This window comes from Oncorhynchus mykiss, chromosome 12, assembly GCF_057628025.1.
Source record: "Oncorhynchus mykiss isolate SJ-2025 chromosome 12, ASM5762802v1, whole genome shotgun sequence".
In the NCBI taxonomy this organism is placed as follows: domain Eukaryota; kingdom Metazoa; phylum Chordata; class Actinopteri; order Salmoniformes; family Salmonidae; genus Oncorhynchus; species Oncorhynchus mykiss.
In genome coordinates, this window is record NC_143033.1 from 11396071 (window position 1) to 11423801 (window position 27731).

Sequence of the window (27731 nt, forward strand, 5' to 3'; positions counted from 1 at the left end):
TATTGCAGATTCAGTCTTCCCAACCTGGTGCAGGTCTACAATTTTGTTTCTGGTGTCCTTTGACAGCTCTTTGGTCATAGTGGAGTTTGGAGTGTGACTGTTTGATGTTGTGGACAGGTGTCTTTTATACTGATAACAAGTTCAAACAGGGGCCATTAATACAGGTAACGAGTGGAGGACAGAGGAGCCTCTTAAAGAAGAAGTTACAGGTCTGTGAGAGCCAGAAATCTTGCTTGTTTGTAGGTGACCAAATACTTGTTTTCCACCATAATTTGCAAATAAATTCATAGAAATCCTACAATGTGATTTTCTGGATTTTTTTTCTAATTTTGTCTGTCATAGTTGAAGTGTACCTATGATGAAAATTACAGGCCTCTCTCATCTTTTTAATAAATAAATATAAAAAATAGAAGAGACAGGAACGCTTATTGGGGAGGTGTTGCTGTATATATTCAGAGCCATAACCCTGTAATGCTTAGAGAATATGTTATGTCAAGTGTTATTGAAGTGTTGTGGTTGCAGGTTCACCTTGCACATCTAAAGCCTTTTCTATTGGGGTGTTGCTATAGGCCACCAAATCTGGTAGGTTGATTAATAACCTGAACCAGATTACAGGCACTGGTTACAGTGAGAAGCTTCTTCTTGATGAGAACCAATCAATATTCTGGTCCCCAAGAAAGTAAACCTCTCAGTCTATGTGATGTACACAGTCAAGCATTTTACACATTATTTAGATACTGAGTGTTAACACTGTGTTTACAAACACTACAGGAGATAATCCACATGTATTGATCATATTTTTCCTAATATTGTAGAACTTTGTTCTAAAGCTGTATCCGTAAACAAGTGATCACAATATAGTGGGTCTATCCAAGAAAGCCAAAGTTCCAAAAGCTGTGCCTAAAATATTGTACAAAATATTTTGTAGATGACAATACAAATATGTGTTGGTCCAGACACTGCACTTGATGAATTTATGCTTCCTCCAAGTATTGATAAACATGCACCTGTTAGAACTATTAATGCTCAATGGATTGATGAGGAATTAAAAAACTATGGTTGAAAAAGATGGACAAAAGGAGTGGCTAATAAGTCTGGCTGCCCATCGGACTGGCTGATTTACTGCAAATTCAGAAATTATGTGACTAAACTCAACAAAAAGAAGAAGAATTATTATGAAGCCAAGATCAATGACAAAGAAAAATGGGGGGGGGGGGGGACTTGAGTACTTTAAATGTAATTATGGGCAGAAAAACTAATTCAACTCCATCTTTCATTGAATCAGATGGCGTATCAATCACAAAACCATTTGATGTTGAGAAATATTTTAAAGTGGGCAAACTTAGGCAGGAAATGCCAAAAAACGAACGGTGAGCCATTGTATTAAATGCATAAAAAAGCTAATAACAAAAGAAAAGCTTTGTACGTTTGAATTTTGTGAAGTTAATGCAGGAGAGGTGGAAAATGTATTGTTATCGATCAATAACGACAAACCTCCTGGCATTGACAACTTAGATGGAAAGTTACTGAGGATGGTAGCTGACTTTATAGCCACTCCTATCTGTCATACCTATAATCTGAGCCTAGAGGAAAGGTCTTTATCCTCAGGCCTGGAGGGAAGCCAAAGTCATTCCGCTTCCCAAGAGTGGTAAAGCAGCCTTTACGGGTTCTAACAGGAGACCTAATCAGCTTGCTGCAAAATGTTGGAAGAATTGTGTTTGATAAAAATACAATGCCATTACTCTGTAAACAAATTAACAACAGACTTTCAACATGCTTATAGAGAAGGACACAACATGTACTGTACTGACACAAATGACTGATGATTGGTTGAAAGAAATTGATAATAAGAAGACTGTGGGAGCTGTACTGTTACATTTCAGTGCAGCCTTTGACATTATCGACCATAACCTGTTGTTGAGAAAATGTATGTGTTATGGCTTTTCAACCTCTGCCATATCGTGGATTCAGAGCTATCTAATAGAATTCAGAGGGTTTTCTTTAATGGAAGCTTCTCTAATATCAAACATGTCAAGTGTGGTGTACCGCAGGGCAGCTCTCTAGGCCCTCTACTCTTTCCTATTTTTACCCATGACCTGCCACTGGCATTAAACAAAGCACATGAGTCAATGTATGATGCTGATGATTCAACCATATATGCATCAGCAACCTCATATAATGAAGTCACTGAAATGAAGAGCATTGCATTTGGTACAAATCATTCCCTAAGTTCAAGACCTCAGCTGAGGTATGTAATGAATGGTGCTGGCTGTTGAACAAGTTGAGTAGACCAAAGTTACTTGGAGTTACCTCAGATTGTAAACTTTCATGGTCAAAACAGAGATTAAACGGTTGTAAAGAGAGAGTTGAAGTATGTCTGCAATAACGAGATGCTCTGCTTTTTTGACAACACACTCCACAAAGCAAGTCCTGCGGGCTCTAGGGTAGCCTAGGGGCGGCAGGGTAGCCTAGTGGTTAGAGTGTTGGACTAGCAACCGGAAGGTTGCAAGTTCAAAACTCCCGAGCTGGCAAGTCTGTCGTTCTGCCCCTGAACAGGCAGTTAACCCACTGTTCCTAGGCCGTCATTGAAAATAAGTAGTTGTTCTTAACTGACTTGCCTAGTTAAAGGTAAAATAAAATAATAATAAATTAAAAAATCTTATCTTGATTATTGTCCAGTCATATGTTCAAGTGCAGCAAAGAAAGACCTAGTTACACCTGGCCCAGAACCATGGCACATCTTGCTCTTCGTTGTAATCAGAGGGCTAATACTAATACTTGGCTGAGAGTTGAGGAAAGACTGACTGAGTCAGTTCTTGTTTTTTATATGAGTTGGAAATTCATTATTTTTTGCATAGTCAACTTACACACAGCACTGATACACACACTTACTCCACCCACCACACATGCCACCAGGGGTCTTTTCACAGTCCCCAGGTCCAGAACAAATTCAAGGAAATGTACAGTATTATACAGAGCCATTAGTGCATGGAACTCCCTTCCATTTTATATAGGGTGGGTGAACAGCAAACCTGGGTTCAAAAATGAATAAAGCAACAACGCATAGATGCCCACACGCTACATGTTAATATTTGTTTAATCATTTCAAATGTAAAGACTTTTGTCCGTAATGTCTTTTTTGTTATGTGTTTAGACCCCAGTAAGACTAGCTGGATCCCCCGTGGCGCCGGCTAATGGGGATTCTAATCAATGGCCGCAAAAATCTGTCCCTTTAATTGTGCATCTAGCGAGTGAGCAATGTGCCACCTAATGTGCTGATCTAGCGATGGTTCTGTACTGCTGCTGCTCAATTCATGGCAAAGTTATCAAATAACCAATAATAGATAAAAAATGATCTACAGTGCATTAGGAAAGTATTCAGACCTCTTCCCTTTTTCCACATCTACAATTGATTAAATGAAATGTTTTCCGCATTAACCTACACACAATTCCCATAATGACAGAGAGAAAATAGGTTTTTAGAAATGTTTATTACAAATAAAAAACAGAAATACTTTATTATTCAGGCCCTTTGCTATGAGATTAGAAATTGAGCTCAGGCGCATCCTGTTTCCATTGATCATCCTTGAGATGTTTTTACAACTTGATTGGAGTCCACCTGTGGTAAATTCAATTGATTGCACATGATTTGGAAAGACGCACATCTGTCTGTATAAGGTCCCACAGTTGACAGTGCATGTCAGAGCAAAAACCAAGCCATGAGGTTGAAGGAATTGTCCGTAGAGCTCCGAGAGAGGATTGTGCTGAGATACAGATCTGGGGAAACCTGGCACCATCCCTACTGTGAAGCATGGTGGTGGCAGCATCATGCTGTGGGGATGTTTTTCAGCGGCAGGGACTGGGAGACTAGTCAAGATTGAGGGAAAGGTCAACTGCGCAAAGCACAGAGAGATCCTTGATGAAAAACTGCTCCAGAGTGTGCAGGACCTCAGACTGGGGCGAAGTTTCACCTTCCAACAGGATAACAACCCTAAGCACACAGCCAAGACAACGCAGGAGTGGCTTCGGGACAAGTCTCTGAATGTCCTTTAGCCCGGACTTGAACCAGATCGAACATCTCTGGAAACCTGAAAATAGCTTTGCAGCGACGCTCCCCATCCAACCTGACAGAGCTTGAGAGGATCTGCAGAGAAGAATGGGAGAAACTCGCCAAATACAGGTGTGCTAAGCTTGTAGCGTTACACCCAAGAAGACTCGAGGCTGTAATCGCTGCCAAAAGGTGCTTTAACAAAGTACTGAGTAAAGGGTCTGAATACTTATGTAAATGTGATATTTCCATACATTTGCTAAAATTTGAAAAACCTGTTTTTGCTTTGTCATTATGGGGTATTGTGTGTAGATTGATGATGGGGAAAAAAACAATGTAATCAATTGTAGTACAAGGCTATAACGTAACAAAATGTGGAAAAAGTCAAGGGGTTTGAATACTTTCCGAATGCGCTGTATTTCCTCCAGATATAATTCTGCTAGGTAAGCCTACTTTGCAGTTAACATTTCATTGAGAAGGATTTGGGGAAAAGTTTTCTGTCAACCCACAAGACGGTTATCACATCAACAGGCTGGCTAGACACGGAGTGATAGACAAACACGTTCACCAGACAGACAGACAGACAGATGGGCAATTTTGCTGGAAATTAATTGGCAGATAGTGTTAGATTTGTTTTTTTTTAAGCCAATAGTGGATAACCAGGGTTGGGATAATGTTGTGTTGATTAAATAGTAGCTGGGAGTTTGCAGTGTCAGATACTTGTGAGATTTGTTTGACAGTTTGTGGTGGAACACTTAAATTGCATGTACTTTCAGAATTGTTTGGCGAGCTACTCATAGGTAGGCTGGTAGCTACTGGTAGCTGGCGATCGACCCGTTGGGAGACACCTGTTCTAACCTAACACCAGGCCTGGCTGTACCCTGACCTGCTAAACCTCTTCAGTCTATAGTCGGCCAGTACGCTATGGTTTGAGTAAAGAGCATTTCAATACCAGTTAAAATGCTTTGGCCATACCAGTGTCTGTGCTGAGAGTCAACACTAGTACTACAGAGTGCCTACTAAACCTCACCTGATGATGCGCTGGGCAGCGTACTGGTGTAAGCAGCGGAACTGGGCTGACATATTGGCCAGGGCTGCCAGGCAGTTGGTGTGCAGGTACTTATCCTGGAAGAGAGGAAATAAGGAGACGTACAATGACCTTCCTTGAAGTCCATTGAGATGCGTACTAAGTATAGTTTAAACTTTTAATGTCACGTGCACAAGTACAGTGAAATGCCTTTCTTGCCAACTCTAAACCCAACAATCAATATAGTACTAAAAACAACATAAGGCTGAACAAAAACACATGAGAAATGAAAATCTAAAGTAGACCTAAACAATGGGTCATGCAGGTGTATGTGTCCAGGGTTTTTACTGCATATAAAAGTATTGTGGCGGGCCGGCCTAAGTGTTTTTTCCAGGCAGTCTATGTCCAAACAGTAAAAACTGAAATGACTAAAACCAGATAAACAGTATGTAGAAAATATAATTTATATATATTTTTTTTATAATCTCAGAACTAACAATCACCAAAATAAAAGGAGAATCTATATTGAACAAAAATAAAATGCAACATGCAACAATTTCAAGGATTTTACTGAGTTACAGATTATATATGGAAATCTGTTATTGAAATAAAATCATTAGGCCCTGATCTATGGATTTCACATGACTGGGAATACAGATATGGATCTGTTGGTCACTGGTGTGACCACCATTTGCCTCATGCAGCGTGACACATCTCCTTCACATAGTTGATCAGGCTGTTGATTGTGGCCTGTGGAATGTTGTCCCACTCCTCTTCAATGGCTGTGGAATGTTGTCCCACTACTCTTCAATGGCTGTGGAATGTTGTCCCACTACTCTTCAATGGCTGTGGAATGTTGTCCCACTACTCTTCAATGGCTGTGGAATGTTGTCCCACTACTCTTCAATGGCTGTGGAATGTTGTCCCACTCCTCTTCAATGGCTGTGGAATGTTGTCCCACTACCCTTCAATGGCTGTGGAATGTTGTCCCACTCCTCTTCAATGGCTGTGCGAAGTTGCTGGATATTATCAGGAACTGGAACACATTGTCGCAAACATCAATCCAGAGCATCCCAAACATGCTCAATGGGGGACATGTCTGGTCAGTATGAAGGCCATGGAAGAACTGGAACATTTTCAGCTTCCAGGAAGTGTGTACAGATCCTTGGGGCAGTGCATTATCATGCTGAAACATGAGGTGATGGCAGAGGATCAATGTAATGACAATGGGCCTCAGGATCTTGTCACGATATCTCTGTTCATTCAAATTTCCATCAATAAAATGCAATTATGTTCGTTGTTCGTAGCTTATGCCTGCCCATCTCATAACCCCACCGACACCATGGGGCACTCTGTTCACAATGTTGACATCAGCAAACCACTTGACCACACGACCCCATACACTTGGTCTGCGGTTCTGAGGCCGATTGGACGTACTGCTTAATTCTCTAAAAACAACGTTGGAGACGGCTTATGGTAGAGAAATCATCATTCAATTCTCTGGCAAACAACTCTGATGGACATTCTTGCAGTCAGCATGCTAATTGCACACTCCCTCAACACAATCTGTGGCATTGTCTTGTGTGACAAAACTGCACATTTTAGAGTGGCCTTTTATTGTCCCCAGCACAAGGTGCACCTGTGTAATGGATTATCTTGGCAAAGGAGAAATGCTCACTAAAAAGGATATAAACACATTTGTGCACAACATTTGAGAGATAAGCCTTTTCTGAATATGGACCAAAACTTTACATGTTGCGTTTTTATTTGATTTTGTATATTTTATTGCGTACAAATCTCTCTCTTAGCCTGATGGCAAAAATGTGTAGAATTGCAGGAAATTAGCCAACAGGACCACACCCATGGGCATGCCGCAGCCACGGTCACCACCTAAACCCCATTTTGATCCAGAAAAAACCCTGTGTGTCCATGCGCTGCATATGCATGTACATCCATGTGTGTTTAACTCACCCTGGTCCGTGTCATGTTGTATTGGATGGTGCGTATGACCACCAGGATGAGTAGACTACCCAGAGAGATCTCTGTTAACTGACGTTCTGAATACCACGTTATGTTCTTCAATACCTGAGAGAGAGGGAGACAACATAACAAATGGCTATTTAAAATGGTAGCTACTACAGTAGGTAACAACCCATTAGTGGATAGTAGATACCACTGTTCCTTCCTAATCTCGTAGACAGTAGATAACACTGTTCCTGCCTAATCTCGTAGACACCACTGTTCGTGCCTAATCTCGTAGACAGTAGATACTACTGTTCCTTCCTAATCTCGTAGATACCACTGTTCCTTCCTAATCTCGTAGATACTACTGTTCCTGCCTAATCTCGTAGACACCACTGTTCCTTCCTAATCTCGTAGACACCACTGTTCCTGCCTAATCTCGTAGATACCACTGTTCCTGCCTAATCTCGTAGACAGTAGCTACCACTGTTCCTGCCTAATCTCGTAGACACCACTGTTCCTGCCTAATCTCGTAGACAGTAGATACTACTGTTCCTTCCTAATCTCGTAGACACCACTGTTCCTGCCTAATCTCGTAGACACCACTGTTCCTGCCTAATCTCGTAGACAGTAGCTACTACTGTTCCTTCCTAATCTCGTAGATAGTAGCTACCACTGTTCCTTCCTAATCTCGTAGACACCACTGTTCCTGCCTAATCTCGTAGACAGTAGCTACCACTGTTCCTTCCTAATCTCGTAGACAGTAGATACCACTGTTCCTGCCTAATCTCGTAGACAGTAGCTACCACTGTTCCTTCCTAATCTCGTAGATAGTAGCTACCACTGTTCCTTCCTAATCTCGTAGACAACACTGTTCCTGCCTAATCTCGTAGACAGTAGCTAACACTGTTCCTTCCTAATCTCGTAGACACCACTGTTCCTGCCTAATCTCGTAGACAGTAGATACTTCTGTTGCTTCCTAATCTCGTAGACAGTAGCTACCACTGTTCCTGCCTAATCTCGTAGATAGTAGCTACCACTGTTCCTGCCTAATCTCGTAGACAGTAGATACTACTGTTCCTTCCTAATCTCGTAGACAGTAGCTACCACTGTTCCTGCCTAATCTCGTAGACAGTAGCTACCACTGTTCCTGCCTAATCTCGTAGACAGTAGATACTACTGTTCCTTCCTAATCTCGTAGACATTAGCTACCCCTGTTCCTGCCTAATCTCGTAGATAGTAGATACCACTGTTCCTGCCTAATCTCGTAGACAGTAGATACCACTGTTCCTTCCTAATCTCGTAGACAGTAGCTACCACTGTTCCTTCCTAATCTCGTAGATAGTAGCTACCACTGTTCCTGCCTAATCTCGTAGACAGTAGCTACCACTGTTCCTGCCTAATCTTGTAGACAGTAGCTACCACTGTTCCTGCCTAATCTCGTAGACAGTAGATACCACTGTTCCTGCCTAATCTCGTAGACAGTAGATACCACTGTTCCTGCCTAATCTCGTAGATAGTAGATACCACTGTTCCTTCCTAATCTCGTAGACAGTAGATACCACTGTTCCTGCCTAATCTCGTAGATAGTAGATACCACTGTTCCTTCCTAATCTCGTAGACAGTAGATACCACTGTTCCTGCCTAATCTCGTAGATAGTAGATACCACTGTTCCTTCCTAATCTCGTAGACAGTAGATACCACTGTTCCTGCCTAATCTCGTAGATAGTAGATACCACTGTTCCTTCCTAATCTCGTAGACAGTAGATACCACTGTTCCTGCCTAATCTCGTAGATAGTAGATACCACTGTTCCTGCCTAATCTCGTAGACAGTAGATACCACTGTTCCTGCCTAATCTCGTAGATAGTAGATACCACTATTCCTTCCTAATCTCGTAGGACAGTAGATACCACTGTTCCTTCTTAATCTCGTAGATAGTAGATACCACTGTTCCTACTTAATCTCGTAGATAGTAGATACCACTATTCCTTCCTAACCTCGTAGACACCACTGTTTCCTGAAATATTTAACATCGACCAACATCCAAATCCTATAACCTCCCAGATAACCTTTATCTATCAGGCAATGAGATTAAGACAGGAAGTATCAGGAGTTTCAAATGTATCAATGTATCCATCAATGTACATTCAGAGACTAGTCCCAAAGCCACTCCTGCATTGTCTTTGATGTGTGCTTGGGGTCATTGTCCTGTTGGAAGGTGAACCTTCGCCCTAGTCTGAGGTCCTGAGTGCTCTGGAGCAGGTTTTCATCAAGGATCTGTCTGTACTTCGCTCCATTCATCTTTCCCTCGATCCTGACTAGTCTCCCAGTCACTCCCACTGAAAAACATCCCCACAGCATGATGCTGCCACCACCATGCTTCACCGTAGGGATGGTGCCAGATTTCCTCCAGACGTGACGCTTGGCATTCAGGCCAAATAGTTAAATATTGGTTTCATCAGAACAGAGAATCTTGATCTTGGTCTGAGTCCTTCAGGTGCCTTTTGGCAAAAACCAAGTGGGCTGTCATGTGCCTTTTACTGAGGTGGCTTCCGTCTGGCCACTACCATAAACACCTGATTGGTGGAGGGCTGCAGAGATGGTTGTCCTTCTGGAAGGTTCTTCCATCTCCACACAGGAACTTTGGAGCTCTGTCAAAGTGACAATTTATGTTCTTGGTCATCCCGATTGCTCAGTTTGGCCAGGCAGCCAGCTCTAGGAAGAGTCTTGGTGGCTCCAAAGTTCTTCCATTTAAGAATGATGGAGGCCTGCTCTGCCTACTAATGATAATGACTTTACTTATTATAAAAATGACTTGTGTCATGCACAAAGTAGATGTCCTAAACGACTTGCCAAAACTATAGTTTGTTAACAAGACATTTGTGGAGTGGTTGAAAAACAAGTTTTAATGGCTCCAACCTAAGTGTATGTAAACTTCCGACTTCAAATGTATATGGATGATTGAGGTTATTGATTATAAACCTAATTAACTTGGGGTTTCTTATCTCCTCATTCTGCTGCAGCCTCAGCCGCATTGTTCTGAACACCAATATGCTGGTTACCTTTGCATTTATACACACAGCAACCATGGTCTAGGAAAAGGTGCCAATTCAACAGCGCACTGATGTTTCAGAACCGCGGACAGCGACTGCTATCAAACACGGGAGAAACCGCGTTTGTTATAAAATAATATTATTTTTATTTAGTTGGGGTTTCAGTAGCACATGTTACAATTTCAGTAGCACATGTCTTAGTGATGGGCTGTTCCATCCCCACGGCCTCCACAATGGATTAGTCCACTCAGACAGGAACGAATCAGACAGGTATCTTGTACAGCCTGAAATATTTATATATTTTTTACTACTGCATGACTAAAGAAATCTCTGTCGGCCACAGCCTAATCGACAAAACAATCGACCAGTTGACTAAATGTCCTGGGCAGGAATAAAGAAATATATTTCCTGAAGATGACAATAGCTAGACACATTTTGATAGCGTCTGTAAATAAAGAGAGGAGGAAAGAGGTGGAAGGAATTCAGATTAAACTGGTGTACAGTAGCCTTCTGCCCTCAGGGAATACAGATTAAACTGGTGTACAGTAGCCTTCTGACCTCAGGGAATACAGATTAAACTGGTGTACAGTAGCCTTCTGACCTCAGGGAATTCAGATTAAACTGGTGTACAGTAGCCTTCTGCCCTCAGGGAATTCAGATTAAACTGGTGTACAGTAGCCTTCTGACCTCAGGGAATTCAGATTAAACTGGTGTACAGTAGCCTTCTGACCTCAGGGAATACAGATTAAACTGGTGTACAGTAGTAGCCTTCTGCCCTCAGGGAATACAGATTAAACTGGTGTACAGTAGCCTTCTGATCTCAGGGAATTCAGATTAAACTGGTGTACAGTAGCCTTCTGACCTCAGGGAATACAGATTAAACTGGTGTACAGTAGCCTTCTGATCTCAGGGAATTCAGATTAAACTGGTGTACAGTAGCCTTCTGATCTCAGGGAATTCAGATTAAACTGGTGTACAGTAGCCTTCTGACCTCAGGGAATTCAGATTAAACTGGTGTACAGTAGCCTTCTGCCCTCAGGGAATACAGATTAAACTGGTGTACAGTAGCCTTCTGCCCTCAGGGAATACAGATTAAACTGGTGTACAGTAGCCTTCTGATCTCAGGGAATTCAGATTAAACTGGTGTACAGTAGCCTTCTGATCTCAGGGAATTCAGATTAAACTGGTGTACAGTAGCCTTCTGATCTCAGGGAATTCAGATTAAACTGGTGTACAGTAGCCTTCTGCCCTCAGGGAATACAGATTAAACTGGTGTACAGTAGCCTTCTGACCTCAGGGAATACAGATTAAACTGGTGTACAGTAGCCTTCTGATCTCAGGGAATACAGATTAAACTGGTGTACAGTAGCCTTCTGACCTCAGGGAATACAGATTAAACTGGTGTACAGTAGCCTTCTGACCTCAGGGAATACAGATTAAACTGGTGTACAGTAGCCTTCTGACCTCAGGGAATACAGATTAAACTGGTGTACAGTAGCCTTCTGCCCTCAGGGAATACAGATTAAACTGGTGTACAGTAGCCTTCTGACCTCAGGGAATACAGATTAAACTGGTGTACAGTAGCCTTCTGCCCTCAGGGAATTCAGATTAAACTGGTGTACAGTAGCCTTCTGCCCTCAGGGAATACAGATTAAACTGGTGTACAGTAGCCTTCTGCCCTCAGGGAATACAGATTAAACTGGTGTACAGTAGCCTTCTGACCTCAGGGAATACAGATTAAACTGGTGTACAGTAGCCTTCTGACCTCAGGGAATACAGATTAAACTGGTGTACAGTAGCCTTCTGACCTCAGGGAATACAGATTAAACTGGTGTACAGTAGCCTTCTGACCTCAGGGAATACAGATTAAACTGGTGTACAGTAGCCTTCTGACCTCATTGAATACAGATTAAACTGGTGTACAGTAGCCTTCTGCCCTCAGGGAATACAGATTAAACTGGTGTACAGTAGCCTTCTGCCCTCAGGGAATACAGATTAAACTGGTGTACAGTAGCCTTCTGCCCTCAGGGAATACAGATTAAACTGGTGTACAGTAGCCTTCTGATCTCAGGGAATACAGATTAAACTGGTGTACAGTAGCCTTCTGACCTCAGGGAATACAGATTAAACTGGTGTACAGTAGCCTTCTGCCCTCAGGGAATACAGATTAAACTGGTGTACAGTAGCCTTCTGACCTCATTGAATACAGATTAAACTGGTGTACAGTAGCCTTCTGCCCTCAGGGAATACAGATTAAACTGGTGTACAGTAGCCTTCTGACCTCAGGGAATTCAGATTAAACTGGTGTACAGTAGCCTTCTGACCTCAGGGAATACAGATTAAACTGGTGTACAGTAGCCTTCTGATCTCAGGGAATACAGATTAAACTGGTGTACAGTAGCCTTCTGATCTCAGGGAATTCAGATTAAACTGGTGTACAGTAGCCTTCTGATCTCAGGGAATTCAGATTAAACTGGTGTACAGTAGCCTTCTGCCCTCAGAGAATACAGATTAAACTGGTGTACAGTAGCCTTCTGACCTCAGGGAATACAGATTCAACTGGTGTACAGTAGCCTTCTGCCCTCAGGGAATTCAGATTAAACTGGTGTACAGTAGCCTTCTGATCTCAGGGAATTCAGATTAAACTGGTGTACAGTAGCCTTCTGCCCTCAGAGAATACAGATTAAACTGGTGTACAGTAGCCTTCTGACCTCAGGGAATACAGATTAAACTGGTGTACAGTAGCCTTCTGATCTCAGGGAATTCAGATTAAACTGGTGTACAGTAGCCTTCTGCCCTCAGGGAATACAGATTAAACTGGTGTACAGTAGCCTTCTGATCTCAGGGAATACAGATTAAACTGGTGTACAGTAGCCTTCTGACCTCATTGAATACAGATTAAACTGGTGTACAGTAGCCTTCTGCCCTCAGGGAATACAGATTAAACTGGTGTACAGTAGCCTTCTGACCTCAGAGAATACAGATTAAACTGGTGTACAGTAGCCTTCTGACCTCAGGGAATACAGATTAAACTGGTGTACAGTAGCCTTCTGATCTCAGGGAATTCAGATTAAACTGGTGTACAGTAGCCTTCTGACCTCATTGAATACAGATTAAACTGGTGTACAGTAGCCTTCTGCCCTCAGGGAATTCAGATTAAACTGGTGTACAGTAGCCTTCTGCCCTCAGGGAATACAGATTAAACTGGTGTACAGTAGCCTTCTGCCCTCAGGGAATACAGATTAAACTGGTGTACAGTAGCCTTCTGCCCTCAGGGAATTCAGATTAAACTGGTGTACAGTAGCCTTCTGCCCTCAGGGAATACAGATTAAACTGGTGTACAGTAGCCTTCTGACCTCAGGGAATACAGATTAAACTGGTGTACAGTAGCCTTCTGACCTCAGGGAATACAGATTAAACTGGTGTACAGTAGCCTTCTGACCTCAGGGAATACAGATTAAACTGGTGTACAGTAGCCTTCTGACCTCAGGGAATACAGATTAAACTGGTGTACAGTAGCCTTCTGATCTCAGGGAATACAGATTAAACTGGTGTACAGTAGCCTTCTGACCTCAGGGAATACAGATTAAACTGGTGTACAGTAGCCTTCTGATCTCAGGGAATACAGATTAAACTGGTGTACAGTAGCCTTCTGCCCTCAGGGAATACAGATTAAACTGGTGTACAGTAGCCTTCTGACCTCAGGGAATACAGATTAAACTGGTGTACAGTAGCCTTCTGCCCTCAGGGAATACAGATTAAACTGGTGTACAGTAGCCTTCTGCCCTCAGGGAATACAGATTAAACTGGTGTACAGTAGCCTTCTGACCTCAGGGAATTCAGATTAAACTGGTGTACAGTAGCCTTCTGATCTCAGGGAATTCAGATTAAACTGGTGTACAGTAGCCTTCTGATCTCAGGGAATTCAGATTAAACTGGTGTACAGTAGCCTTCTGACCTCAGAGAATACAGATTAAACTGGTGTACAGTAGCCTTCTGATCTCAGAGAATACAATCATCACACACTGGGATCAAAACAATGACTCCCTCAATGGTCAGTAGACCTAGTATTTCAGAGGCCCATTGCCCTCTCAGGGATGTGACAGAGAACATCTGGAAAATAAAGATATTAGTTTCAGGGGAAAGTTATTGAGATATTCTTGTAGAAAAGTAGAAATTCCTCATTAATCAGGAAAAATGGCATCTCTGTCCATCTCTGGATGGCTAGGGGGAGAGTAGAGAGAGAGGAGGCTGAGGCAGGGCTGGCTGTGTGTGTTCCCTGGCCCAGAACAGGCTCTGGTAAGCAAGTCAGTCAACAGCATTACAGAGTCATCTCACTCTCTGGATGGCTAGAGGGGAGAGTAGAGAGAGAGGAGGCTGAGGCAGGGCTGGCTGTGTGTGTTCCCTGGCCCAGAACAGGCTCTGGTAAGCAAGTCAGTCACTACACAGCCTCATCACTCTCTGGATGGCTTGAGGGGAGAGTAGAGAGTGGCTGTCTAATCTCAGGCTGAACAAACAGCCCCATGACACCACTAACACTAAAGCACCGCCACATAGATTGTTCAATGTTGAAAAACTTCTGTCCGAACATTGAGAGATGTCTGACTTTGGTTGCCATTTAACCTAGTGGAAATTACATGACAACAGCAAAGAGACCAATGTGAAATGGATTTTCATCTAAAACATATCGAGACTTAGAGATCTGCTGGCAGCCACAGCTTCATGATTTCCTGCTGGGGGGGGGGTCGCGAGAGAGACCCAAATGGCATCCTATCCCCATAAGGTTCTGGTTGAAGGTAGTACACTACATAGAGAATAGGGTGCCATTTGGGACATAAGTAGAGAGACACATTCATATGCAGCCCAGGCAATGGACTGTGGACTGAAACTCCATAGGCTAGAGAGGGAGAGAGAGGGGAAGAGAGGGGAAGAGAGGGGAAGAGAGGGGAAGAGAGGGGAAGAGAGGGGAAGAGAGGGGAAGAGAGGGGAAGAGAGGGGAAGAGAGGGGAAGAGAGGGGAAGAGAGGGGAAGAGAGGGGAAGAGAGGGAGAGAGAGGGAGAGAGAGGGAAAGAGAGGGAAAGAGAGGGAAAGAGGGAAAGAGAGGGAAAGAGAGGGAAAGAGAGGGAAAGAGAGGGAAAGAGGGAAAGAGGGGGAGAGAGAGGGAAAGAGGGGGAGAGAGAGGGAAAGAGGGGGAGAGAGAGGGAAAGAGGGGGAGAGAGAGGGAAAGAGAGGGAAAGAGGAGGAGAGAGGGAAAGAGAGGGAAAGATGGGGAGAGAGAGGGAAAGAGAGGGAAAGAGAGGGAGAGAGAAGGAAAGAGGGAAAGAGGGGGAGAGAGAGGGAAAGAGGGGGAGAGCGGGAGAGAGGAAAAGAGAGGGAGAGAGAGAGGGAGAGAGAGGGAAAGAGAGGGAAAGAGAGGGAAAGAGAGGGAAAGAGAGGGAGAGAGAGGGAGAGAGAGGGAGAGAGAGGGAGAGGGAAAGAGAGGGAGAGAGAGGGAAAGAGAGGGAAAGAGAGGGAGAAAGAGGAGGAGAGAGGGAAAGAGAGGGAAAGATGGGGAGAGAGAGGGAAAGATGGGGAGAGAGAGGGAAAGATGGGGAGAGAGAGGGAAAGATGGGGAGAGAGAGGGAAAGAGAGGGAAAGAGAGGGAGAGAGAAGGAAAGAGGGAAAGAGGGGGAGAGAGAGGGAAAGAGAGGGAGAGCGGGAGAGAGAGGGAAAGAGAGGGGGAAAGAGAGGGAGAGAGAGGAAAAGAGAGGGAGAGAGAGGGAGAGAGAGGGAAAGAGAGGGAGAGAGAGGGAGAGAGAGGGAGAGAGAGGGAAAGAGAGGGAAAGAGAGGGAAAGAGAGGGAGAGAGAGGGAGAGAGAGGGAGAGAGGGAGAGAGAGGGAGAGAGAGGGAAAGAGAGGGAAAGAGGGAAAGAGAGGGAGGGAAATAGAGGGAGAGAGGGGGAAAGAGAGGGAGAGAGAGGGAAAGAGAGGGAAAGAGAGGGAAAGAGAGGGAAAGAGAGGGAAAGAGAAGGAAAGAGAAGGAAAGAGGGAAAGAGGGGGAGAGAGAGGGAGAGAGAGGGAAAGAGAGGGAAAGAGAGGGAAAGAGAGGGAGAGAGAGGGAAAGAGAGGGAAAGAGAGGGAGAGAGAAGGAAAGAGAGGGAGAGAGAAGGAAAGAGAGGGAAAGAGGGGGAGAGAGAGGGAAAGAGGGGGAGAGAGAGGGAAAGAGAGGGAAAGAGGAGGAGAGAGGGAAAGAGAGGGAAAGAGGAGGAGAGAGGGAAAGAGAGGGAAAGATGGGGAGAGAGAGGGAAAGATGGGGAGAGAGAGGGAAAGAGAGGGAAAGAGAGGGAAAGATGGGGAGAGAGAGGGAAAGAGAGGGAAAGAGAGGGAAAGAGAGGGAAAGAGAGGGAAAGAGAGGGAAAGAGAGGGAAAGAGAGGGAAAGATAGGGAGAGAGAAGGAGAGAGAGAGAGAGGGAGAGAGAGGGAGAGAGAAGGAGAGAGAGAGAGGGAGAGAGAAGGAGAGAGAGAGGGGGAGAGAGAGCGAGAGAGAGAGAGGGAGAGAGAGCGAGAGAGAGGGAGAGAGAGAGAGGGAGAGAGAGAGGGAGAGAGAGAGCGAGAGAGAGAGGGAGAGAAAGGGAGGGAGGGATTTATATGCAGCCCAGGCAATGGACTGCGGCTAGGGAGGGAGAGAGGGAATATATGAGAGAGAGATAGAGAGGTGGCTTTAAAATGTCAAAAATGATTCACAGAACTGAAGGTAACGACAGAGTGGAATGAGTCAATCACCGTGAGCTAAATGGTTTAACGGTTTTCTGTTCAAATAGTCTGAATTCATTGACAAGCTGACCAATAATGTAGAATGAAATAGATAGGAGGAGGAGGATGGGGAGCATTTCGAAATCATGGATAGTGACCATCAACGTACCGTTCTTAGCAGAAACGACAGGTTTGAGAAATCATATTCAAAATTACAGATCATAAATCATAGTACTGTTCTTATCTGAAATGACACAGGTCCTGATGTTGGAAAAATCATCATAAATCATAGTACTGTTGTTATCTGAAATGGCACAGGTCGTGATGTTGGAAAAATCATCATAAATCATAGTACTGTTGTTATCTGAAATGGCACAGGTCCTGATGTTGGAGAAATCATCATAAATCATAGTACTGTTCTTATCTGAAATGGCACAGGTCCTGATGTTTGAGAAATCATCATAAATCATAGTACTGTTGTTATCTGAAATGGCACAGCTCCTGATGTTTGAGAAATCATCATAAATCATAGTACTGTTGTTATCTGAAATGGCACAGGTCCTGACGTTTTAAAAATCATCCTTCAGAGAAATGTCTGCCAAGTCTATAATCCGAATGTACTGAGCGGGAATTCATGTTGTTTGAGGTACTGTGTTCGTTTCAAATCCCGATCCCTACCCCCATATCTGTTGAAGGTGTTGTCCTCAGTGAGGATGAGGAGGATGATGAGGGTTAGAGTGAGGGGTCAGTACTCACCACCTCGTGTATGGATCTGTTGAAGGTGTCGTCCTCAGTGAGGATGAGGAGGATGATGAGGGCCATGTAGACGTGATGAGAGTTCCTGTCTTCCACATGGTACAGGATCTCTAGGATGGGCACCACCTAAGGGAAGATAATTAGAAAATGACCATGTGTGTTGGTTACTCATATTGGTTTTAATTTCATTTAGACAATTTATTCAACCAGGATAATCCACTCAGAAATGCCTCCGTTTTCCTTCCTGGTCTCCTGCGTGTGTTCCTGCGGTGTGGGGCAGGACAGAACAGAGGGGGCGGGACAGAACAGAGGGGGCGGGACAGAAAGGGAGTGGTGTGGGGCAGGACAGAACAGAGGGGGCGCGACAGAACAGAGAGGGGGCGGGACAGCAAGGGAGTGGTGTGGGTAGGACAGAGAGGGGGCAGGACAGAACAGAGAGGGGGTGGGACAGCAAGGGAGTGGTGTGGGTAGGACAGAGAGGGGGCAGGACAGAACAGAGAGGGGGCGGGACAGAACAGAGAGGGGGCGGGACAGAAAGGTAGTGGTGTGGGTGGGACAGAGAGGGGGCAGGACAGAACAGAGAGGGGGCGGGACAGAAAGGGAGTGGTGTGGGTGGGACAGAGAGGGGGCAGGACAGAACAGAGAGGGGGCGGGACAGAAGAGAGGGGGCGGGACAGAAAGGGAGTGGTGTGGGTGGGACAACGAGGGGGCGGGACAGAAAGAGGGTGGTGTGGGGCAGGACAGAACAGAGAGGGGCGGGACAGAACAGAGGGGGCGGGACAGAAAGGGAGTGGTGTGGGTGGGACAGAGGGGGCGGGACAGAACAGAGAGGGGGCGGGACAGAAAGGGAGTGGTGTGGGTGGGACAGAGGGGGGGCAGGACAGAACAGAGAGGGGGCGGGACAGAAGAGAGAGGGGGCGGGACAGAAAGGGAGTGGTGTGGGTGGGACAGAAAGGGAGTGGTGTGGGTGGGACAGCGAGGGGGCGGGACAGAAAGAGGGTGGTGTGGGGCAGGACAGAACAAAGAGGGGGCGGGACAGAACAGAGAGGGGGCGGGACAGAAAGGGAGTGGTGTGGGTGGGACAGAGAGGGGGTGGGACAGAAAGAGGGTGGTGTGGGGCGGCACAGAAAGAGGGAGGGACATAATTGGGGTGGTATGGGACGAGACAGATGGGGTGCTGTGGGGTGGGGGCTGGAAGTGGGGCTGCCACCAGACCTCAACCAGAGGGCAAGCCCTGACATGCACCCAACATCCAACACACTGCATCCCAGACTAAAGAGACACTGGGAGACAGAGAGTGTTGTTCCACAGGGGAGCTGTGTGGTTCCAGCATGGTTTCACTGTGTGTGTGGGAGTGATCCTCCTCCCCAACACATTTAAAACCTGCTGAGAAGTGACATCACAGCACACCCGCAGGACCAGCTGTCCATTGTGTGCCAACATGTCAGCTGGGAACAATGAGAAACTAAGACAAAGCGGATGACTAAGATTACTAAAGCCTTGTTTCACATTGGAAGTTTGAAGTGACTCAAATCAAATAAAAATTGCATATCCGATTCGAATCCATTATTTTTCCTACAGTCTGAACAGCACATGGAATTGGATATTTCAAGACACAATTCAAACCACCCTGCCAGCAGCATACCACCCTGCCAGCAGCATACCACCCTGCCAGCAGCATACCACCCTGCCAGCAGCATACCACCCCGCATCCCACTGCTGGCTTGCCTCTGAAGCTAAGCAGGGTTGGTCCCTGGATGGGAGACCAGATGCTGCTGGAAGTGGTGTTGAAGGACCAGTAGGAGGCAGTCTTTCTCTGGTCTAATTTTTTTTTTTTTTATCCCAATGCCCCAGGTCAGTGATTGGGGACATTGCCTTGTGTAGGGTGGCATCTTTCAGATGGGACGTTAAAAAGGTGTCCTGACTCTCTGTGGTCACTAAAGATCCCATGCCACTTATCATAAGAGTAGGGGTGTTAACCCTGGTGTCCTGGATAAATTCCCAATCTGGCCCTCATACCATCATGGTCACATAATCATAGACATACAAAACATAGAAAAGCGCCATTTTGTCATATGTTGATGTGGTGCTGGAGACGATGAAGAGGTCAGAAGTTGAACCATTCTCCACTTTATTTTTTCTTTAACTTACCAGGTTCTCCATGTCTGTGCGTGACAGCATGTAGTTCCTCATATTGGTGTTCTGATGCAGCAGCGTATAGAGTAACAGCGTAGCCTGGTCAGACCTCTGTTGCTCACACAGAGCTGTGTACAGGCTGTTGAAGTTAATCTGGAACGTATGGTGCTGCTCTGTCGGGATGGACGACGTGTCTAAAGGGGGTCGAAACGCTTGTTAGATACTACTGTCCTGTTGGAACTGGGAACACAAGCATTTCTCTACAGCCGATAACTACTGCCCTGTTGGAACTGGGAACACAAGCATTTCTCTACAGCCGATAACTAATGCCCTGTTGGAACTGGGAACACAAGCATTTCTCTACACGATAACTACTGCCCTGTTGGAACTGGGAACACAAGCATTTCTCTACAGCCGATAACTACTGCCCTGTTGGAACTGGGAACACAAGCATTTCTCTACAGCCGATAACTACTGCCCTGTTGGAACTGGGAACACAAGCATTTCTCTACACAATAACTACTGCCCTGTTGGAACTGGGAACACAAGCATTTCTCTACAGCCGATAACTACTGCCCTGTTGGAACTGGGAACACAAGCATTTCTCTACAGCCGATAACTACTGCCCTGTTGGAACTGGGAACACAAGCATTTCTCTACACGATAACTACTGCCCTGTTGGAACTGGGAACACAAGCATTTCTCTACAGCCGATAACTACTGCCCTGTTGGAACTGGGAACACAAGCATTTCTCTACAGCCGATAACTAATGCCCTGTTGGAACTGGGAACACAAGCATTTCTCTACAGCCGATAACTACTGCCCTGTTGGAACTGGGAACACAAGCATTTCTCTACAGCCGATAACTACTGCCCTGTTGGAACTGGGAACACAAGCATTTCTCTACAGCCGATAACTACTGCCCTGTTGGAACTGGGAACACAAGCATTTCTCTACAGCCGATAACTACTGCCCTGTTGGAACTAGGAACACAAGCATTTCTCTACAGCCGATAACTACTGCCCTGTTGGAACTGGGAACACAAGCATTTCTCTACAGCCACAATAACTACTGCCCTGTTGGAACTGGGAACACAAGCATTTCTCTACAGCCGATAACTACTGCCCTGTTGGAACTGGGAACACAAGCATTTCTCTACACGATAACTACTGCCCTGTTGGAACTGGGAACACAAGCATTTCTCTACAGCCACAATAACTACTGCCCTGTTGGAACTGGGAACACAAGCATTTCTCTACAGCCGATAACTACTGCCCTGTTGGAACTGGGAACACAAGCATTTCTCTACAGCCGATAACTACTGCCCTGTTGGAACTGGGAACACAAGCATTTCTCTACAGCCGATAACTACTGCCCTGTTGGAACTGGGAACACAAGCATTTCTCTACAGCCGATAACTACTGCCCTGTTGGAACTGGGAACACAAGCATTTCTCTACAGCCGATAACTACTGCCCTGTTGGAACTGGGAACACAAGCATTTCTCTACAGCCGCAATAACATCTGATGAATATGTATGTGACCAATAACATCTGACAAATATGTTTGTGACCAATAACATTTAATATTTAAGCCATTTAGCAGACACTCCTAGCAAATTACAATGAGACACACATTCACCAATAGTTCCCTTTAAGTCTGCTTCTATTGGTACAATATGTAATACTGTATGTAAACATTCACATTCGTCATTTAGCAGACGCTCTTACCCAGAGAGACTTACAGTTAGTGCATTCATCTTAAGATAGCTAGGTGGGACAACCACATTTCACAGTCATAGTAAGTACAGTTTTCCTCAATACGTTAGACAGCAGCAAAAGGTCAGAGCTCGCGGTCTCAGGGTACCATTGAAAATGAGACCCTGGTCTCAATTGGGCTCCCCTGATTAAATAAAAAAGATGTATTTTCAATAGATAAGACCAAATGCCTTTAGCATTTAAACAGGTAAGGGGGGGGGATTGATACAGTTATTTAAATAATATTTTGACTCAAAGTACCCCCCCCCCCAAAAAAAAATAACATTTGGTAGTGTTAGCTAGCAATAGTAGGCTGTACCTGCCCCAAATAGCCAGTATTTTTTCGACCTATAACTTGTTGTCCCATCTTCTTCTTAAATAATGAGTCAACATGTTTTCAGCACTTATTTCAAACTCAAAACTCGTTTTCTCGTGCTCCTGGAACATCAAATTGCTATAAAATCATAAGTATCAGATCACAATACATATTGTATCGGCACCTAAGTATCAAATCAGATGATATTTGTCATGTACACAGTTTACAGCTAAATGGGCAGCTAAATGCTTGTGTGCTAGCTCCCTCAATATCGCAGAACAATAACCAATATTCATAATAAGAGTTTCATTAAAAACAACAACGTAACATGACAATTTCGTATTGTGAGGTCCCCTGGAGATTCCCGGGCCCCACAGTGTGTGTTTATGAAGCAGGTGACAGCTTGTCTGTAAGGGGTGTGCGTGTGGGCATAAGGTGTGTGTGTGTATAGGGCAGTACCTTGTGTGTTTTTGAAGCAGGTGACAGCCTGTCTGTAGGGGTTGGGGCAGTCGTTTGGTCCATCTGTCAGATTGGCTAGCACCAGGAGTAATAACAGGCTCTGATTGGATAAGGGAAGCGGGTTCTGTTCCTGCTCCAATCCTGGTTTACTGCTGGCTCCGCCCAGTGTGAACACACTCCACAACCCACCTGGAGGAAACGCATAGGTAGAGAATATTAATATTGGTAACACTTTCTATGAACACCCTCTTCCTAATGTCTTACGAGCTCATTTATAACACCTTATAAGCAATGTGAAAAACAGGACATAGGCGCTAGTAACTGCAAATAAATGACAAAATATATTTTTTTAAATTAAACAAATATATTTAAAAAATGGAAATGGGACAAAATAATATACCTACAAGACCTGGTATGGACAGAGAGGAATGTAAGGACACGATTTCATACTCAACAAAAATAGAAACGCAACATGCAACAATTTCAAAGATGTTATTGAGTTACAGTTCATATAAGGAAATCAAGTCAATTTAAATAAATTCATTGGCCCCTAATCTATGAATTTCACATGACTGGGCCTAGGCCCACCCACTTGGAAGCCAGGCCCACCCACTTGGAAGCCAGGCCCCCCCACTTGGAAGCCAGGCCCACCCACTTGGAAGCCAGGCCCCCCCACTTGGAAGCCAGGCCCCCCCACTTGGTAGCCAGGCCCCCCCCACTTGGTAGCCAGGCCCCCCCCACTTGGAAGCCAGGCCCCCCCCACTTGGAAGCCAGGCCCCCCCACTTGGAAGCCAGGCCCCCCCACTTGGTAGCCAGGCCCAGCCAATCAGAATGAGTTTTTTCCCACAAAAAGCTTTATTTACAGGCAGAAATCCTCCTCAACTAAAGACATCTGTGGAATTGTGTTGTGTGACAAAACTGCACATTTTAGAGTGACCTTTTTCCCAGCACAAGGTGAAACTTATAAAGAACATGCTGTTTAATCAGTATCTTGATACACCACAACTGTCAGGTCAAAGGATTATCTCGGCAAAGGAGAACTGCTCACGAACAGGAATGTAAAAACATTGGCTAAAATATGACAGAAATAAGATTTTCGCACATATGGAAAATATCTGGGATCTTTGATTTCAGCTCATGAAACATGGGAGCAACACTTTACATACTGCGTTTATATTTTTGTTCAGTATAGATATTGCTATTGAAAACTACTACTATGTTGATTTTCTGAACATCACATTGTGTTCTCTCTCAGAACAGTGCATTCTGGCTCGGCTAAACGTTACACTGTCTGTGTTGTTTCTTCTCAGATTGTATCAGAAGATCTGTCTCAAAGTGAAAAGGATTGGTCTCCATCTAGAGGTGAGAGACAGAACAGACAATAGTTTCCCAGCATGACCGATTGTGAAAGAAGAGCAGTCAATGTCAGTTATCAGCTCTGCTGTGGTCAATACCCTGACCATGTTCAACCTACTGGTTATCAGCTCTGCTGTGGTCAATACCCTGACCATGTTTAACCCACTGGTTATCAGCTCTGCTGTGGTCAATACCACGACCATGTTCAACCTACTAGTTATCAGCTCTGCTGTGGTCAATACCCCGACCATGTTCAACCTACTGGTTATCAGCTCTGCTGTGGTCAATACCCCGACCATGTTCAACCTACTAGTTATCAGCTCTGCTGTGGTCAATACCCCGACCATGTTCAACCTACTAGTTATCAGCTCTGGTGTGGTCAATACCCTGACCATGTTCAACCTACTAGTTATCAGCTCTGGTGTGGTCAATACCACGACCATGTTCAACCTACTAGTTATAAGCTCTGCTGTGGTCAATATCTCGACCATGTTCAAACCACTGGTTATCAGCTCTGCTGTGGTCAATACCTTGACCATGTTCAACCCACTGGTTATCAGCTCTGCTGTGGTCAATATCTCGACCATGTTCAACCTACTAGTTATCGGCTCTGCTGTGGTCAATACCTCGACCATGTTAAACCCACTGGTTATCAGCTCTGCTGTGGTCAATACCACGACCATGTCAAACCCACTGGTTATCAGCTCTGCTGTGGTCAATACCACGACCATGTTCAACCTACTAGTTATCAGCTCTGCTGTGGTCAATACCACGACCATGTTAAACCCACTGGTTATCAGCTCTGCTGTGGTCAATATCTCGACCATGTTCAACCTACTAGTTATCAGCTCTGCTGTGGTCAATACCACGACCATGTTAAACCCACTGGTTATCAGCTCTGCTGTGGTCAATACCACGACCATGTCAAACCCACTGGTTATCAGCTCTGCTGTGGTCAATACCACGACCATGTCCTTTTTCTATCTAATCGGTTAATGTGTTAGGTCTTTGTCCAACCACATGGACTAAAGCACAGAAATTATTTTATTTTAATGAAAGATGGAAACCTTTACTGGGGCCCAGTGTGTCCTTGTACCCAACTTTGTTTGACTCCGACAGAACAGCAGAGCCATGGTCACTTCCCCTCTCTGGCCCCTCTGTCTCAGTCCGGTCCCCCACAGTCCTCACCCTGTCTCTGTCTGGTCAGTCCTCCCTCTGTCCCCACTGTCTCTGTCAGGTCCTCCCCAGTCCTCCCTCTGTCTGGTCCCCCCCAGTCCTCCCTCTGTCTGGGTCCCCCCCCACCAGTCCTCCCCCAGTCCCCCCTCTGTCTGGTCCCCCCCCAGTCCTCCCTCTGTCTAGTCCCCCCCCAGTCCCCCCTCTGTCTGGTCCCCCCCAGTCCCCCCTCTGTCTGGTCCCCCCCAGTCCCCCCTCTGTCTGGTCCCCCCCAGTCCCCCCTCTGTCTGCCCCCCCCAGTCCCCCCTCTGTCTGGTCCCCCCCAGTCCCCCCTCTGTCTGCCCCCCCCCAGTCCCCCCTCTGTCTGCCCCCCCCAGTCCTCCCTCTGTCTGCCCCCCCCAGTCCCCCCTCTGTCTGGTCCCCCCCAGTCCCCCCTCTGTCTGCCCCCCCCAGTCCCCCCTCTGTCTGCCCCCCCCAGTCCTCCCTCTGTCTGGGTCCCCCCCCACCAGTCCTCCCCCAGTCCCCCCTCTGTCTGGTCCCCCCCCAGTCCTCCCTCTGTCTAGTCCCCCCCCAGTCCCCCCTCTGTCTGGTCCCCCCCAGTCCCCCCTCTGTCTGGTCCCCCCCAGTCCCCCCTCTGTCTGCCCCCCCCCAGTCCCCCCTCTGTCTGCCCCCCCCAGTCCTCCCTCTGTCTGCCCCCCCCCAGTCCCCCCTCTGTCTGGTCCCCCCCAGTCCCCCCTCTGTCTGCCCCCCCCAGTCCCCCCTCTGTCTGCCCCCCCCCCCAGTCCTCCCTCTGTCTGCCCCCCCCCAGTCCCCCCTCTGTCTGGTCCCCCCCAGTCCCCCCTCTGTCTGCCCCCCCCAGTCCCCCCTCTGTCTGCCCCCCCCCCCCCAGTCCTCCCTCTGTCTGCCCCCCCCCCCCCAGTCCTCCCTCTGTCTGCCCCCCCAGTCCTCCCTCTGTCTGCCCCCCCCCCAGTCCTCCCTCTGTCTGCCCCCCCCAGTCCTCCCTCTGTCTGGTCCCCTCCCTCTATCTGGTCCCCTCTCCTCCCTCTCTTCTCTCCTCCCTCTGCATTCCCTCTTTTTTTCATCTCTCTCTTACCCCCTCCCGCTCTCCCAGCCCCCATTCTGTGGCTAGCCCAGAGCCAGAGGATGTGAGCGGAGCATTTCGCTCTGGTACCTCTCAGCCACAAGCTCCGGGCATGCTCTGGCCAGCATTTTTCATTTCCTTCATCACTGTTCTTCGGATTAGGCATATTCTGTAGCATTTATTCAGCCAACCCCACCACTAATGCGCAGAGATGTTGATACGAGTGGACCAGAGAAATAGGTCACAGCCTGTGTAATTGATGGCATGATAACCAACGCAGCAGCACCAGAAACATCTACATTTCTTTACAGGCTATTGTCAAAAAGAGTTCATAACAGCGCTAAAGTTGTCTATCAAGTGTCAAATCTGAGCACAACTGAAGTATCTGATCATCAATAGATTAGTAGTGTTGAGCATTTAACCGACATTTCGGTTATTTTTCAGGTTTTTAAAACACTAATTGACCGAAGTCGGTTCAATTATATAAATTCCATTTAGTTGTTTTTTCTATGAGCTCGATGTAAAGTTTCTGGAGAGATAAATCAGATCAAGGCTGAACTGTGTCATGTAGTAGGGAGTATTAGTTTCCAACAGACCAATATTCTACATAGTTTAGCTCAGAAAACGTGGAAATGAACTACAATGACCATAATCCATTGCAGGCACACTTAAACTTGTCCGGTCTGTGCGGTACGCGGTACTCAGAACTCACCTCAGTCACCCCCAAAGCAGCGTTGCTCCACTGACAATGCATGACTTCCTCCAGAACACAAAGAGTTCGATGCATTTGGTGGATATGAGGCGCGAGAGAAGAGAGAATGTGCGATCAAGAGGGATAGAAAAGCAGTTGCTCCATGAGCCTGAAAATACATGATCTAAGTGATTGATAGTTGGCATTCAGCAGTCAAAAGTATGACTTATTTACTTTGAAGAACTACTAAAATAGTGATTTTGTCAGACAGCAGCTCTATAGAGATGATATGATGACATGGAATGAAATAAAGTCATCGTATCAAACATTTTATTAAAGTAAAGTAATGTGAATAAATTAGGGCTGTCCCCGACACAAAAAATCTTGGTAAAAATTGTCAAACTTATTTTCCCATATATAGACACATCATATATTTTTTAATCAACTACACTGCTCAAAAAAATAAAGGGAACACTAAAATAACACATCCTAGATCTGAATGAATGAAATATTCTTATGAAATACTTTTTTCTTTACATAGTTGAATGTGCTAAGAGGCCAGGCCCATTGAAGAGTTAGGTTATTAATTATAGATCTAATTAAGTTGTAGTTTCCTCTCTCTCTTTTCTTAGACAATTAAGTCAAGGGCTGTTTTCTTGTCTCCTCATTCTCCTTTTTCCTCTCTCCTCACTCTGTTTCCTCGTCTCCTAACTCTGCTGCTGCCTCCACCACATTGTTCAACACCAACATGCTGATTCATTTTACTATTATGCACATAGCAACGTGGTCTCTAGGAAAAGGTGGCAATTCAACAGCGCACTGATGGGTTTCAGAACCGCGGACAGCAACCGCATGTTACTAAATATTATTTTTTATTAGTGTTGCACCATTGATCTTATGTAATATAACCATGTACAATTTCTGTAGCGAATGTCTTAGAGTGATGGACTCTGCCACCCCCACGGCTTCCACAATGGATTAGTCCAATCAGACAGGTGTCTTGATTATATATTTTTTTTTGCTACTGCTCCGACTTAAGAAATCTCGGTTGACCAACAAACCTATCGACCAAACAATCGAACAGTTGACTAAATGGTGTCAGCCCTGGAATAAATGGTTAATAAATGATAAGAATTGTGAACGCATTCTACCCACATAATGCAATTTTTTAAAATGTATTT

The 27731-nt window shown here is 45.5% G+C and overlaps 1 protein-coding gene across 6 annotated transcripts in view; it reads right to left on the minus strand.

Annotated features, from left to right (window-relative positions):
• dym (dymeclin) overlaps window positions 1-27731 on the minus strand; it is a 201612-nt gene that overhangs the window by 102510 nt on the left and 71371 nt on the right. For all 6 annotated transcript variants that reach the window (XM_090191693.1, XM_090191692.1, XM_090191696.1 and 3 more), the window contains exons 9-13: window positions 22250-22438; window positions 19733-19911; window positions 17582-17707; window positions 7047-7160; window positions 5079-5173 (exon numbers count right to left, since the gene is read on the minus strand). In XM_090191693.1, the coding sequence (XP_090047819.1) occupies window positions 5079-5173; window positions 7047-7160; window positions 17582-17707; window positions 19733-19911; window positions 22250-22438 (703 nt within the window). The remainder of the gene's footprint in view (window positions 1-5078; window positions 5174-7046; window positions 7161-17581; window positions 17708-19732; window positions 19912-22249; window positions 22439-27731) is intronic.